The sequence below is a fragment of the Aphelocoma coerulescens genome, chromosome 1 (genome assembly GCF_041296385.1).
Source record: "Aphelocoma coerulescens isolate FSJ_1873_10779 chromosome 1, UR_Acoe_1.0, whole genome shotgun sequence".
Lineage (NCBI taxonomy): Eukaryota > Metazoa > Chordata > Aves > Passeriformes > Corvidae > Aphelocoma > Aphelocoma coerulescens.
The window spans coordinates 74,584,250-74,597,491 of NC_091013.1; the positions used below are offsets into that span (position 1 = coordinate 74,584,250).

The window sequence follows — 13,242 nt, forward strand, 5'->3', positions numbered from 1 at the left end:
ACCAAACTGATCTGACAGGAACAAAGACAAATGCGAGCGCAAAGAAGTTCTGGATCAGAAAGAGGTTCTTGAACCAACCAATCTAAGGCATACCTCTTTCCCTTCTCCTGCTGTCTTCATCGTAGGGAAAATGCTGAAGGAAAAACAAGTTAATTCTACTAAAAGAATGAGGCCACATATCTAAGTTTATCCCACAGCTGTACAACAAGGTACAAACTAATAGCAAACCTTGTCTTACATGTACCTTGAACCCTCTTCCAGTACAGACTTGTCTTTCTTCACAGAACAAATAATCCAGACTTGATTTAATTTCATGGTGTTTAAATATAGGTCAGCTTCTTAACCTGCTTTGTAGAAAACCAAGCCACACCTTGAATGCATTTATATTTTACACTCTAATCATATTAACATGTCCTTAAATTGGAGGAGGGGGAATAATTTGAAACAGTGTCTACAGTGTTGACCCCTGAAAACTATGGCTAAATTCAACCATCCATAGTAATATTCTGGGAATATAATTATTTAAAATCCCATTTTGACTTTAGTTTGTACTACAATATGTGATTATTCTATTATATAATCACTTTTTCACTTAGGCTAAATAAAGGACATAACTGTTTTTTAATGTGAAAAGAAACAGAGCACAGGTTACCCAGGAGGCTCAGACTGTTTCCCCGTTTACAAAGCCATTCCTAGTGCTGTGTAACATTACACCACAATCCAGGTTTATATCATGCACTGTGAAGAAATTCTAGACAACCCCACAATACAATACCTCCCTTTACCCCCTCTCCCGCTGCACTTTCAATCCAGGATCAAGGCCCTAATTTCAGCAAGAACAATTCTGTACTATATGAACTCTAGGAAAAACAGTTCTACATATTAGCCAATGAGGTTTTTGTTTCTCCTATAAAGCAGGAGAACGTCAGGAAATGATCTCTCAGGCAAATATGTATTACAAGGATCACAGCATTATTGTTTTATTGTTTGCACAATGGTAAGTTGCACATATGGACAAACAGTACACATTTAGAATTAGTTTCACAAATTAATACATTATAAGAATCCAGTGGTTTAACATATTAACTATTAAAAAAAGCAGTAACAAAGGAATACAAACATTACAGTTTTGACTGCAGCCCAATAAAAGTTTAAAAACAGATTGAAATCAAAATAAACCGTAAGCTTTATTTTTCTGTGACATTAAAAAACACATATCCCTTCCTCAGAGACTGCTCACAAAGATGCAATAACATACAAGTACAAAAGTGAAGAATTCTGTGCTCAGTTTCCCTTAATTTTATCAGATTAAGTGGCATACCAAACATTTGTCAAAGAGCAATCACTGCTGTATGCAGACACTTCCAAAACATACAAAATGGTAGTAACACTTTAACAATAGAAAGCAAAAGACAAAACCTATACATAAAATCAACTTGGCTCCAAAGTTTCATGCTCACACATCAACCTGGTATCATTATTTGCAAAGAATTGATCTATTATTTCCTTCTTAAGATATTTTCCCAGATATTCTTTGTGCACACCCAATTGGAGACGCAGAACAACAAGCTATGATGTTGCGGTATGTAAGATTCATAAACTACTGCTGCAATAGCTCTAACCCTCAAATTACATCGTTTTCCTCCTCTGTTCTTGAGCAGCAAGCTACTGTACTACACCTTGTTTGAAAGCAGATGCCCAACTGCTTTTAAGGCGGTGCTGATGAGAAGCTCATGAATCAACTTGGGTTTGCAACACCTAATTTGGGTTTTCACTAGGACAGCACATCCTATCTCCCTCAACTGCAGGGGAAAGCTTATCCAGCCTGACAACTCCTGCGTGCAACACAGACCTTGTGGCATCCTGAGCTTTCAGCTGAAATCCTGCAGAGCCCTACTCTTCAGCTCAGGAGAAAAAAAAACAAAATCAAACAGTTTGGGAACATCAGACATGAAATCTCTGTGTTGAAATCTCAGATTCTTCTTCAGAGTTGGCTGCTAAATGGGTCAAGAAAAAGGTTAAAAACCAAACCAAAACAGCTGCTAACCACTATCTACCAAACTCTAAGAAATAGTAAACATTGTATTTCAGCTGGTTTTAAACAATAAAACACAGAAGCAATGATGACATAGTCTGGGACCCACTATTTGAAATTCCTAGGAACATCAAGATATGGGACCACAGGGCAACATGGAGAAACAGAACACACAAAGAAAAGGAGATCTGTCTATGGGGTAAGGTATGCACATCTGTGTTTTATACATATATATATATACACATACATACACACAGACGTGTGCACTGTACTGTATATATTTACATCCATATACACAAAAACACCCTGAAGTAGATTTAAAGGCCATATCCAGGAACAGAAGATATGAACTCTAGTATTTGTACTAGAATATATTTTATCTGTACAAAAAAAACAAATATGCATATATTCATATGGTATAAAGCTTATTAACAAAAAATATTCTGCTACTAACATTAGGTTAAATAGATGATTTTACAAGAATCTTTAATAATAATGCAGTATAGAACATTTCTAAAACTAGGGCCCAAAATAAGAATACATAAACGAGTTTCTATTCACAAGAAAATAGCTGTTCATTATGATTTCACTAGGGAAAAGTAGCAAAATTTTTATAAATCTCCTGGGATGCAATTTAATTAACATATCAATCTAGAAAAATAGACTTTTCAGATGAACAAAGTTGATGCACTTCCCCTTCCCTAAAAGGGGGGCCTATCTTTTCCCTCGCTTGTTTCCAGCTGGAGGTTTCTTCAGCTGAAGAAGTTGCCCTCCTGTCCCAAAGCCTGCAGATGCAGGATTAGACACCCCGAATGTCAGGCCAGCTGATGCTGTGATGCCAGGATTGCTGAAGTTAAACCCAGATGTAGTCGAGCTCCCAAAGCCTTATGGGGGAGGGAAAAATATTTTAAAATGTAAGTTATATCAGGATTGTAAACTTTTTCTCCTTGAAGTTTTGAACAACAGCCACTTTATTACCAGCAGTTGGAACACCTTCTACCAAGATGGATCAACAATGGTAAATCACTCTGCTAGAGTACTTGGACTTGCCATGACAACTTGGATATTGCAGCACTAACACAGACTACCTCAGTGAGTGCAGTTACACCCTAAATCACAAGTCTGTTATACCATTATCCATACAAGAGTAGCACACTGAAGTCTCACTGAAATTGTACAACAGAAGAACCATAATTCCTCAAGTTCTTAGCATAAACATGCAATGCACTCCCTAAGGTGGGAGGGAAGGCAGAAGATACAGGTGGACCATGGACCACTCACAGCAGAGAAATGGCAAAGCTGGAGTTGGAGTGCTCAGCCTTCTTCCTACTGACTTGGCTACCTCTGCCAGCCTTTGTAACATACATGGCACAGACCACACCTTAAATGTGAGGCAGAAAAGGTTCAAAATCCTTGCCAAATTGCTTATATTTAAAAACACCCGTTTATGACAGACCAAAAAACAGCACTAGAAACAAAGCTTTGGAAAAACTGAACGACTAGCTGAGCAAATTGTGGTATTTTAACTCCTCCACCCCCTTCTATCAAAGTAAACAAACTGAACATGTGGTTCAGCTATGAAACAACATCAGTTTAAGAAAGTCTTCGTACAGTTTCCAGCAACACTAACTTATTTGACTTTCTTTTATAAATTTATATCAGTTATGCACAACCAACTTGGATAATAATTGCAACTATTAGAGAATGCTAGAAATTTCTCAAAGATTACTTAAAAAGAAGGAGAACTTTGTAACTTCACTTCTTGTTGTCTCAAGAGACCACAAAATAGTAAGTATGACATGTTCAAATTTTAATAAAGAGCTTCATACAAGTTGTACCTGAAAACCTGCAAACAATTAAGATAACAAGAAAAATAGGACAGGTTCACAATCAAGAAAGTATATTCTCAATATGCATTACTTTATATTGCTTCATTAACTGTCTCTAGGAGACAGGTAAAGCAATTCTTTGGTCACATCAGTATCTTCAACTCAATGCTTAAAATATTTTTGGCAGACAGAAATAAAAGCCCAAGTGGTTGTCTCATCAGAATCCTAAAGTAGCCCTCACAAGCCTAATGTCTTCTATTCTCTAATTTGTTACTGACACTCTGCATTAAGAACTACCTCAAAACATAACATGAAACTCTTCTTCCTGCAATGTCTGGACTTGGGTTACACACATCATATTGTCAAAAAAATTCATTATTAACATTCCGGTAACTCTCAGTCCTCTGGTATGCAGTGGTCTGCATGGGACTCGTTGTCAGTGTAATGGCTGTGCACATCTAGAGTGTGACTGATGATAGTGACTGATAGTGTTCATTTGGGTCTTGTCGAAATTTTGTGGGTTAATTTGTCTCTCATCCTAGGATGTAAGGGGTGAAAACACATGCAGGTGTTCTTCCATTTCCCTGATAACTCTGAATCCCAGCCAAGATGTATCAGGGAGTCTCATGAATGAAAAAAGTTATCTTTTTACTTCAGGTATGTGAGGTAACAGGCAAGCATTGCTTCCCATAGAAAACATCATGAATGCCATTCATAATAAAGCTGCGTGCGACGTATCATGTCAGGAGTGCAGCAGGCAAGAGCACAGTGCCCATAAATTACCTCCACCTTGCTGCTTCCAGAGGCAGGGATTATTTTCAAGCATGCAGAGAAGGCAGTCTATGCTTTATTTGAGTAATATTACAGTAAGAGATGCATAAACTATGTGATAGAAGACTGAGAATTGTTAATTTAGATACAGCTTGGAAAATAATAGCTGTTAGAAGTGACATTAAGGGCAGCCATAAAAGTATAGAAAAGCAGATGTGAAATTCATCTAAATTATTTTCTCCTGTCATGGCAGCATAACAAGGCCAAGGTACCAAGTTTTGTTAGAAGTAAACCAAACCCTAAAGCTGAACACTCAAACGAAAAATTTTCAAGATAAAAAACTTGAACAGGGTACACATTGAGTCTTATTCCTGTTGAAAGAAAAATAATCAGTCACAGAATAGCTCAGTTTAGAGGGAAGACTCACAAAGTCTCAAACCATAGGTACAATGTGATCAACAATGTCCTTGCTGATATCAGAATTATTTATGTGCAAACAGTGATTTTCAGGAAGTAAATGACAACCTGCCCTTCGAGGACACAGCCTTCACATCTCCCTGAAGGGTGTTATGATCACACTATTCACTGGGCTTGTGCATCTCTGCTTCTGTCAGTAAGCCAAAGATGAGTACACAACTCCCCATGACAGTATATTTTTGGTAGTTTTAATACTACAGGAAGAAACAGCAGTTGATCACGTGGCAACCTCTTCCTGCTTTCATCTGACGTACCACAATGGGTGCTCTAGGTCAAAAAGTATTTCAAGAACAGCTCTGACTGATTTCTTAGCCTCTCTATCTAAAAGTTGCTCATGGATTATATTAAGGTCTGTTTTTCAGCAGCATGAGTGCATCCAGTCATGATCCCACTTGATTATCTCTTATCTTATTTACTGAGGCTGAAATTCTTCAATAAAAATGAGTCTCCAACAAGAATTTTCAACTCAGATCTTTAAAGTATATTTAGCATGCTTTCACAAAAATTGCATTTATACACTCCCCCTCCTCTTAATGTTTTATTAAATTGTTAGGGAAATTCAATGGTGATTTTTCCCTTTTCCTGTTACTTTAAGAGTCTTAATGCCCTTTACAACAGCCCACTCACATCAGCCTTTCTGGTTGCCATTAAATGAATAAGAGTAGGAATTAAATGGGACTTTTTTTGGAGTCAGCTTTCCACAATGTCTCTGTGTTTCAGAGGGAAGCCTGACACACTTCCATCTCACATCTGTGTGCACTAAAGGAACTGCCAGAAGACTGAAGCTGCTCTGCTTTTCATCTACTGATGAATGCAATGACCATTCCTGGACCAACCCAAATTTACTATTACAAGATGCTCAAGGACTATCAGAGGACTCAATTTTCTCCTCAAACACACAACTTGAAACTGAGAAGACCAGTAATACCACTAGAAACATTTTCACATCTTTTAAAGCAATTAAATCTAACTCATAAAAATTAAACACTTGACAGAACCAATTTGGGGATCTTTAATTTTAATTCTAAGATAAGATCAAACCAATGGAAAACCTGTGGAGGAAACCTGGGGCAGCCTAAGCAGCCTGGAACAGTGTGTGTTGGAACACACACTTAACTAGTGTTCCCATACACATTAGTCTAGGAAAATACTTAAGTGCTCATATCTAAACCCAAGCAGCAACAGTGAATTCCAGAGCCCAGATTCAGAAATAAGATGCAACTATTACACAGTAATAAACCAGTATATGCTTTCAGAATCCTATAAATGATATCTAAGAAAGAGGACACAATAGATTAAAAAAAGTATATATAACCTGGCTAGCCCCAGATATCATTCAAACCCATTTATACACCCTCAACAAAATTAAAGATCGTATGCAATCCGGACTCTAGGTGACAATTTTTTGGATATAAAACGTAAAAGTTAGTGTGCTTCTAATTCTACCAAATTTTTAATAGTGGTTTGTATTCCATAATCCCAGTCTAGATAAGGATTTCATGACCACTTGATTTTCTAAGCACAAAATGACAGAAATTACATTTCAACTGTTTTTATTCCTGGTAACCACTTTCTGTAGCTGAGACTCTTGAGATAATTGAAAATCTTTGTTTTATTTGGTGCAACCTTCTCACTTGCAAAAGAGAGACTGACAGCACTGGCTCCATGACAAAGCCTGGTTTGAGGGAAATAGTACCTACATTGCCTCTGCACATCACCACCACAGCTAAGACAGACTTGCTATTTACTTTGGCTTGATACCCGTAGTGACGGAGAACTGAGCCATACAAGTAGTTTTCTAATTCTATTTAATATATTGAAACTAAATTTTTAACTTTGTAGTTCAGCAGCTTGAAACGCTGCAATGTTATTTATAAACTAATTTAATATAGGCTTAGGAACAATAAGCTGCAAGATAAAACCTTAAGCAGTGTTAAGTTTTCCAGTTGTTTCTTATATTAGGAACTACGTAAAAAGGTTGATGCTTGGACACCAGATACTGTAAAGAGCTCCATCAAGAACTTACTAGGCTGTTAACATTCATGAATGTTACACAGCCAGCTTAGTGAGCTATTTCCAACCTTATAATACAAAGCTTAAAGTACTTTACAGGCCTAACAACTCATCACTAACCAAGGAGAATCCAGAACAAAAATCATAGTGCTTCCTAGTAAATACCAGCAAAATTCTGTTTTCTTTTAATAGCAGTTGAACAAATATTTTTCTTGAGACATGATCCTCCTTCAATGTGCCACTGAAAAAAGATTGTAAAACAGACTATAGAAGCTTTGATCGGTATAGCTTAGCAAACTATTATTCCTATTTAAAAGGTAAATAGAGATGCCATGAATTCAAAAGAAACAAACCAACCTGCACTTAGACTTCCTGATGGTTTACTTGTAGTTCCAAACCCAAATGATGATGCTCCTGTGGCACTACTTCCAAAGGCAGAGCTACTTCCAAATCCTAGTAGAATAATAGTAAAGACATACAACAAAAAAAATTACAGACACAGCAATTAAAGACACATAGGTTTTAGCTGAGTATTCTAAACCCAAACATAATTCTAAGCATTATTTGGTAAACAAATATTCCTAAGATTATTGCCTGAAGAGTATTTTATTCTCGACATAGCATAGTGTTAAGAAAACAGTGCAAACTGGAAAGCATTGAGAAAAATACTACCTTCAAAATCCAAAACTGAGTAAAGGAGAAGTTATAAAAACAGGCATTGTAAACTATCAGGGTTTAAGAAACTTCAACTGAATTGCTGTTAAATTGGCAGGAAATGGTAACAAAATGAGCTAAAACTAAGAAATTTCAGATAAGTGATTTTTATTACAGAAAGACACAGTCTTCATCTATAACTCTAGAAAAAAAAATATGCTTAAAACAGAGTAAGCATTTTCTTCAGTTTACACTTAGCTTATTTTAGAGCCGTTCCCCTTCCAGTTTATTCGGGATCAGCTTTATCTAGGAAACTACAGAATAGGTTAAATAGAGAATAGAAACAAATTTCACAATATTTAATGTGAAAAATCATCATAAAAGGGCAGCCATAGACATACAGCTGTGATAAAATTTAATGCTGTTGATTTTGTAATTGACATTCATAATTTTGTAATATAAATTTGTTAATGTTTCAAATTGTGCTATTAATATGAGGTCACTTAGAAGGAAAAGAAAGTTGATATTTGCAGCTTGAAATAGAGGCCAGACAATAGGAACTGTAAAAAAACTGTATATTCTGATTTCACCTATCTTGGATTTTCAAAGAGAACAGTATTTGTATTTGAGGAAATCATGCTCCCATCTTAAGTTTCAAGTGTCAGGAAAAATCCTTTTATTTACTGCAAACTGAGCCGTTAGCACTCCTTTACAGAAATATGTTTGAGATTTTAAAACCAGTAAGGACTGAACACATTATCTGAAGCAGTGTTCTCTAGTTTCCTGAAAATTTTAAATCAAAGGGGTATTAAGGGTAGATAATGGCAAGTATCATTTCAGTGTAAGACAGTTTGTTTAAATGATACAATCTTTTGCCCTATCCAGGCTGAAATTCATAACCAATGATCAGGCAAGGTTTCTGTAAATATTTAGCAAAGCATAGGATCTATGCTAATAATATATGCACTTAAATGCAAAAGCCTCTGTTTATCACTGACAAAGTACACAGACCATTAATCAAAGAAAGAGCAAATTTCCCCAATTAAAATGGTACTTCCAGAGCATACACTAGAATTTACCCTGTTCAAAAACCCAAATCCCTAAGATTAAAAAAACCCAAACAAACTTAAGTAATCAATCTGCTAATTTGTTTCCAAGAACACACCTACAGGCTATTTTGCAGGTATGTATTTATTCTTCTACACTTGCTTCCATCTGATACTCTTATGAATTTTTTAAAAGACATTTTGCAAATTAATAATGCAAGCAAATACCTTCCTAAGTAGACAGCTAGGAAAAAAAAAGAGAATATAGGTAAGAGAAGTCAGGTTTTTCGGCCAAAACTAGAAGCAGTTTACTTAGCATTTATTTACTTGGTAAGACTGGTGAACAATCTTTAGTCTACAACCTTTTCAGCAGAAATTGAAGAATTTTATGGGTTTTTTTTAAGGCATTTAAAACACGGCGAGGAAAAAGTGGTAATTCCAAAGTAATTTCCTTTTAGCCCATTATTTTCACTTTTTTTCTTTTTTAGATATACAGATTTTCTTTCACCTGAAAAAGCTTAAAATCTGATGAGAAGGGACATTGGTAGATTTAAAGGTAATTTCAAGATGATTATTTAAGGTAAAACTCATGTAATGTTCAAGTTACATCACCTTCCCAATACTGAGGGACATTTAATTATTTTAAATGCATTACAACACTGACTCATATGTTCAGCTCATAGGTAAAATGTAGGAATGTGGACTGAGGCTGCAGAGAAGGGAGGATGTAACAAGAAAAACCACATTATGTTTGTGCTCAGCAGAGGTAACAATTTTCTTTGCAGATCTTCTAAAAGCTTCAGAAGACATTAGTGTCTGCAGGAACGCCAACCTATACAGACAGGAAATTTATATGTCGATTAGATTCTACTAACCACTTAAATGCTATCTGTAGTTCTAGTACTGAGAACACACTACACTTAAAAGAAAAGGTCTTTCACAGTCATGTGTCCTCCTGGAACATATTCCCCACCAGCACTATTAACATTTTCGTAAGTATTTTTCCCTCACTTTCACATGTTGTTTTTTCAGCCTGGGGAGAGATTTTTTTTTCCACCTCAGCACTGAGGCACAGAGTGACTGCTAAAGCAAACAGATTTCAGCAAACAGGATTCCAGAATAGCAGTAACTTTATAACAGTTATTCTTAATACAAGCAGAAATGGGTCCCTATAGTTAAAAGGTGAAAAACTTCTGTGGATTACCTACGGCATGATCTAATGTCTCAGGTGCCCAACTTTCATACACGTAAAATTCAGTCAAGTTTAGTTCCGAATGGAAGTACCTGATGTCTTTCCCTAGCTTTTAGAGCACAACTTCTATGTGATTACCTCATCCTGTTCATCTTGGGGTTTCACTACAATGGCTTAGTCCTAGCAATTCCTTCTGCAAGGCAGGAAGAAGCCTGGAAAGCACAGACCTGCCAAATTGTAAGGTTTTCCCTGAAACAGATCATCCTCTTAGTGGAGTTAAAGGTTTGCAAGAGATTCAGCTGTGCGGTATAATAATTCAATGAAAGATTAGAAAAGTTAAAGTGTACCTCCAAGGCTTGAAGAACCTAAGCCACTTGATTGCAAGCCAGTGCCAATACCTGAACCGAATGGCGTTCCAAAACTAACTCCCAGAGATGGCTGTGGCCCTGGTACAAAAAAAATGAGAACAAACTTGCCTTACTCTTTTCATAGTAAAGAGGTCCTTTATTTACTTATTCAAGTATCTGATAATGTGAACATCATTGCTTTCAACAAATCCCATTAAGACCCCAGATTTTACCTCAAAATTTCTCACTTAACTGTCTGCCTCTACATTGGCAAAAATCTATGAAAATATTGATTGTAGTAAGGTGAAACTAACCAAAATTAATAACATAAAACCGTAATTTAGTATTTTTAAAAGTTAACCAGTCTCACCTTAAACTTTAAAACGTTAATCAAAACCTTGAGAGAACTCATAGGTAACAACATTTTGCCACCTGTATATTAATGGAATCAGAATAAGGGAACACTTTCAAATTAAAAACGTAAGAACTGACACTAATGTACCTAAAACTGTATTACCTAAAGTTAATTTAATAAATGATTCTTCAAAACTACTCAAGTATTCCATCCAAATTTAAACAGAACATTAAGATAAAAAACAAGACAATGACTTTATTTTATTAAATTTATTGTTCATTTTTAAGCAAGTCAATTACACAGTAACATGACAATTCATTTTTTTCCACACAAGTGATAACTGAGTTCTGTTAAGCTCTGCTACATAACACCATTCAATAAGGTAAACTAGTCAAACCACCTGTTTAAATAACCATTTACAGAAGGCACAGTTCCGTGTACCTTAATGAATTAGATACATTCAAAATTTCAGAGTTTGTTCCATAATTTAAAAAAGCTGACAGTACTCCCCCTGCATATTCACATTAAGATGCAGGACTGCCAAAAAACAATTTCAGTCTGCCAAGATGAAATTTACAGTCTCAGTTCCTTTTTTTTTTACCTTAACCATGGGGAATAAAGAATCAACTTGCTAGCCCATTACTAACACATTTTAAAATAATTAATTCTGATAAATAATTAATATATTTTGACAGTTTTCACAGTACCATACTCTATTCCTGTCTTTTTCCAACAGTTTTCAGTGCACTATTATAGCAGTGTAACCATTAAAGATAAAATACAGTGCCAAACTCTTAATCCACAGACATCTACACCTCTGCTCAAGATGGCCTTCTCCATCTTTGAACATACTTGACATCCTATATCTGTGAAAGTGATGATTTATTTAAATATTACTATAAAGCTCAGATGATTTTGGCCTTTTTCCTAAACCATTATCACATCTGGGCTATTTTCATTCAAAATTTCCCATTATTAATATTTATATAGAGTTTTAAAATGTGAGTATTTGAAGCTCTTAAAATCATTCCAGTATTTGAAGATTTAAATGGAAAATCATTTTGAATCAAGTGAAAGGCACTGTATATTGAAAATTAACATCTTTCACTAGGAACACAAAATTCTTGTGATCCAAGCTGAATGACATCTGTATACTCCAAGTAGTGTTAAAACTAAATTTTAAGGGCAACTAAAGTTGTTAGCCTTCAGTCTCTGCTTAGCAGGGAATAATTGGGAAACCCAAGCTATTTCTTCCACTTAAAAAAAAGTATATCAGATGTCACAATTACAAATTTCAACAAATTTCAAACTAAAGTTGTTTACATCCAGTTTAAATACTGATACATCTACCTAGCAGCTCTTTAAAAATAAGAAAAAAGATTGACAATAAAAAACCAAAACCCCCTACACAAGTCAATAAGCTAATAAACTAAAAGAACCCAAAACCACATATCCAGTTCCTTCTCAAGTACACAGGTTTCTATCTCAGTAGGAGGCACTGTTAGTGGAAGACCTTATAAACAAAACACTACAGTCCTCCAGGCCAAGCTTTTTACCAAATGCAATATGCTTTTTTTAGCGCCAGTATAAAACATGATACTAAAACACCTCAGATAATATAAAACAGGATCTTATGCCTTAGACTATCAAACTTTTTATTGAGCAACAGCATATGATATTTTTTGATTTTGTACCATAATGTTCTGAAGGTATCATCACTGCTTATAGTTCCTGTAAGTAAACATCTTCAATAGCAAAAAACTAGTAAGACTCTGATGCCTAGAGTATCAGCAAGAAAAAAATGGCACTTCTGGCTATTACAGGTATGAGACAAATTCTTTATAACAACTACTTTAACATTTTAAAACTTGATGTATTTGCCCTGTAGAGCACTTCAGTTTAATGAACAGGACCCATTACAGAGAGCCCAGACAGGTCAGACAGATTTCCTATTGATGTTCTACAATTTTTTAAATCACAGCTGCTCCAAACAGTGAGCAAATTTAGCGTCACAATTTAGATCTGATTCTGACAAAGTAATACACTGGTTAATTTTAACCAAGGTCAATATCAAACCACACAATAAAAATTTTAAGTGCTATAAAGATTTCAGTATCCTTTCCCTTTACAACTTCAATCTCATACTGAATCAAGTCATAATGCTTTGACTAACTTTGTACTTCACCAGTTAAGGAGAGAGTGAGTTGTTGGGGGGTTCTTTATAGAGGAGAAAAGGTGAGCTCAAAGAAAAGCATTTTTTTAGGAATTTAGCCTTACCCAAAAAAGATCAGTTGCAGCCTCGTGCATTTACAGGTCTCACTGCACTAGGCTTTCATTTCCTTTGAAATATTTTACTGTAATCCCATTAATCATAATAGATTAGTCACCACCACTTTAACTTCCATGCTGCTCAAGATTGCTCAGGGAGGGTGCAGGTGAGGCAGTGTTTAAAACTCTAGCTGCTACTACAGAAAGGCATGACCAGCCTCGCTGCTACCAATAAAGCTGTGCTCAGAATCAAAG

The 13,242-nt window shown here is 35.6% G+C and overlaps 1 protein-coding gene across 8 annotated transcripts in view; it reads right to left on the reverse strand.

Annotated features, from left to right (window-relative positions):
- Nucleotides 1–953: 953 nt before the first annotated feature.
- The window catches only part of NUP58 (nucleoporin 58), a 35,867-nt gene continuing 23,578 nt past the window's right edge, over nucleotides 954–13,242 (reverse strand). For 2 of the 8 annotated variants that reach the window (XM_069013284.1, XM_069013277.1), the window contains exons 14-16: nucleotides 10,365–10,463; nucleotides 7,483–7,578; nucleotides 954–2,919 (exon numbers count right to left, since the gene is read on the reverse strand). In XM_069013284.1, coding sequence (XP_068869385.1) covers nucleotides 2,750–2,919; nucleotides 7,483–7,578; nucleotides 10,365–10,463 — 365 coding nt within the window. In that variant the 3' untranslated portion in view covers nucleotides 954–2,749. The other 6 variants (XM_069013300.1, XM_069013291.1, XM_069013334.1 and 3 more) reach the window with 4 other exon arrangements.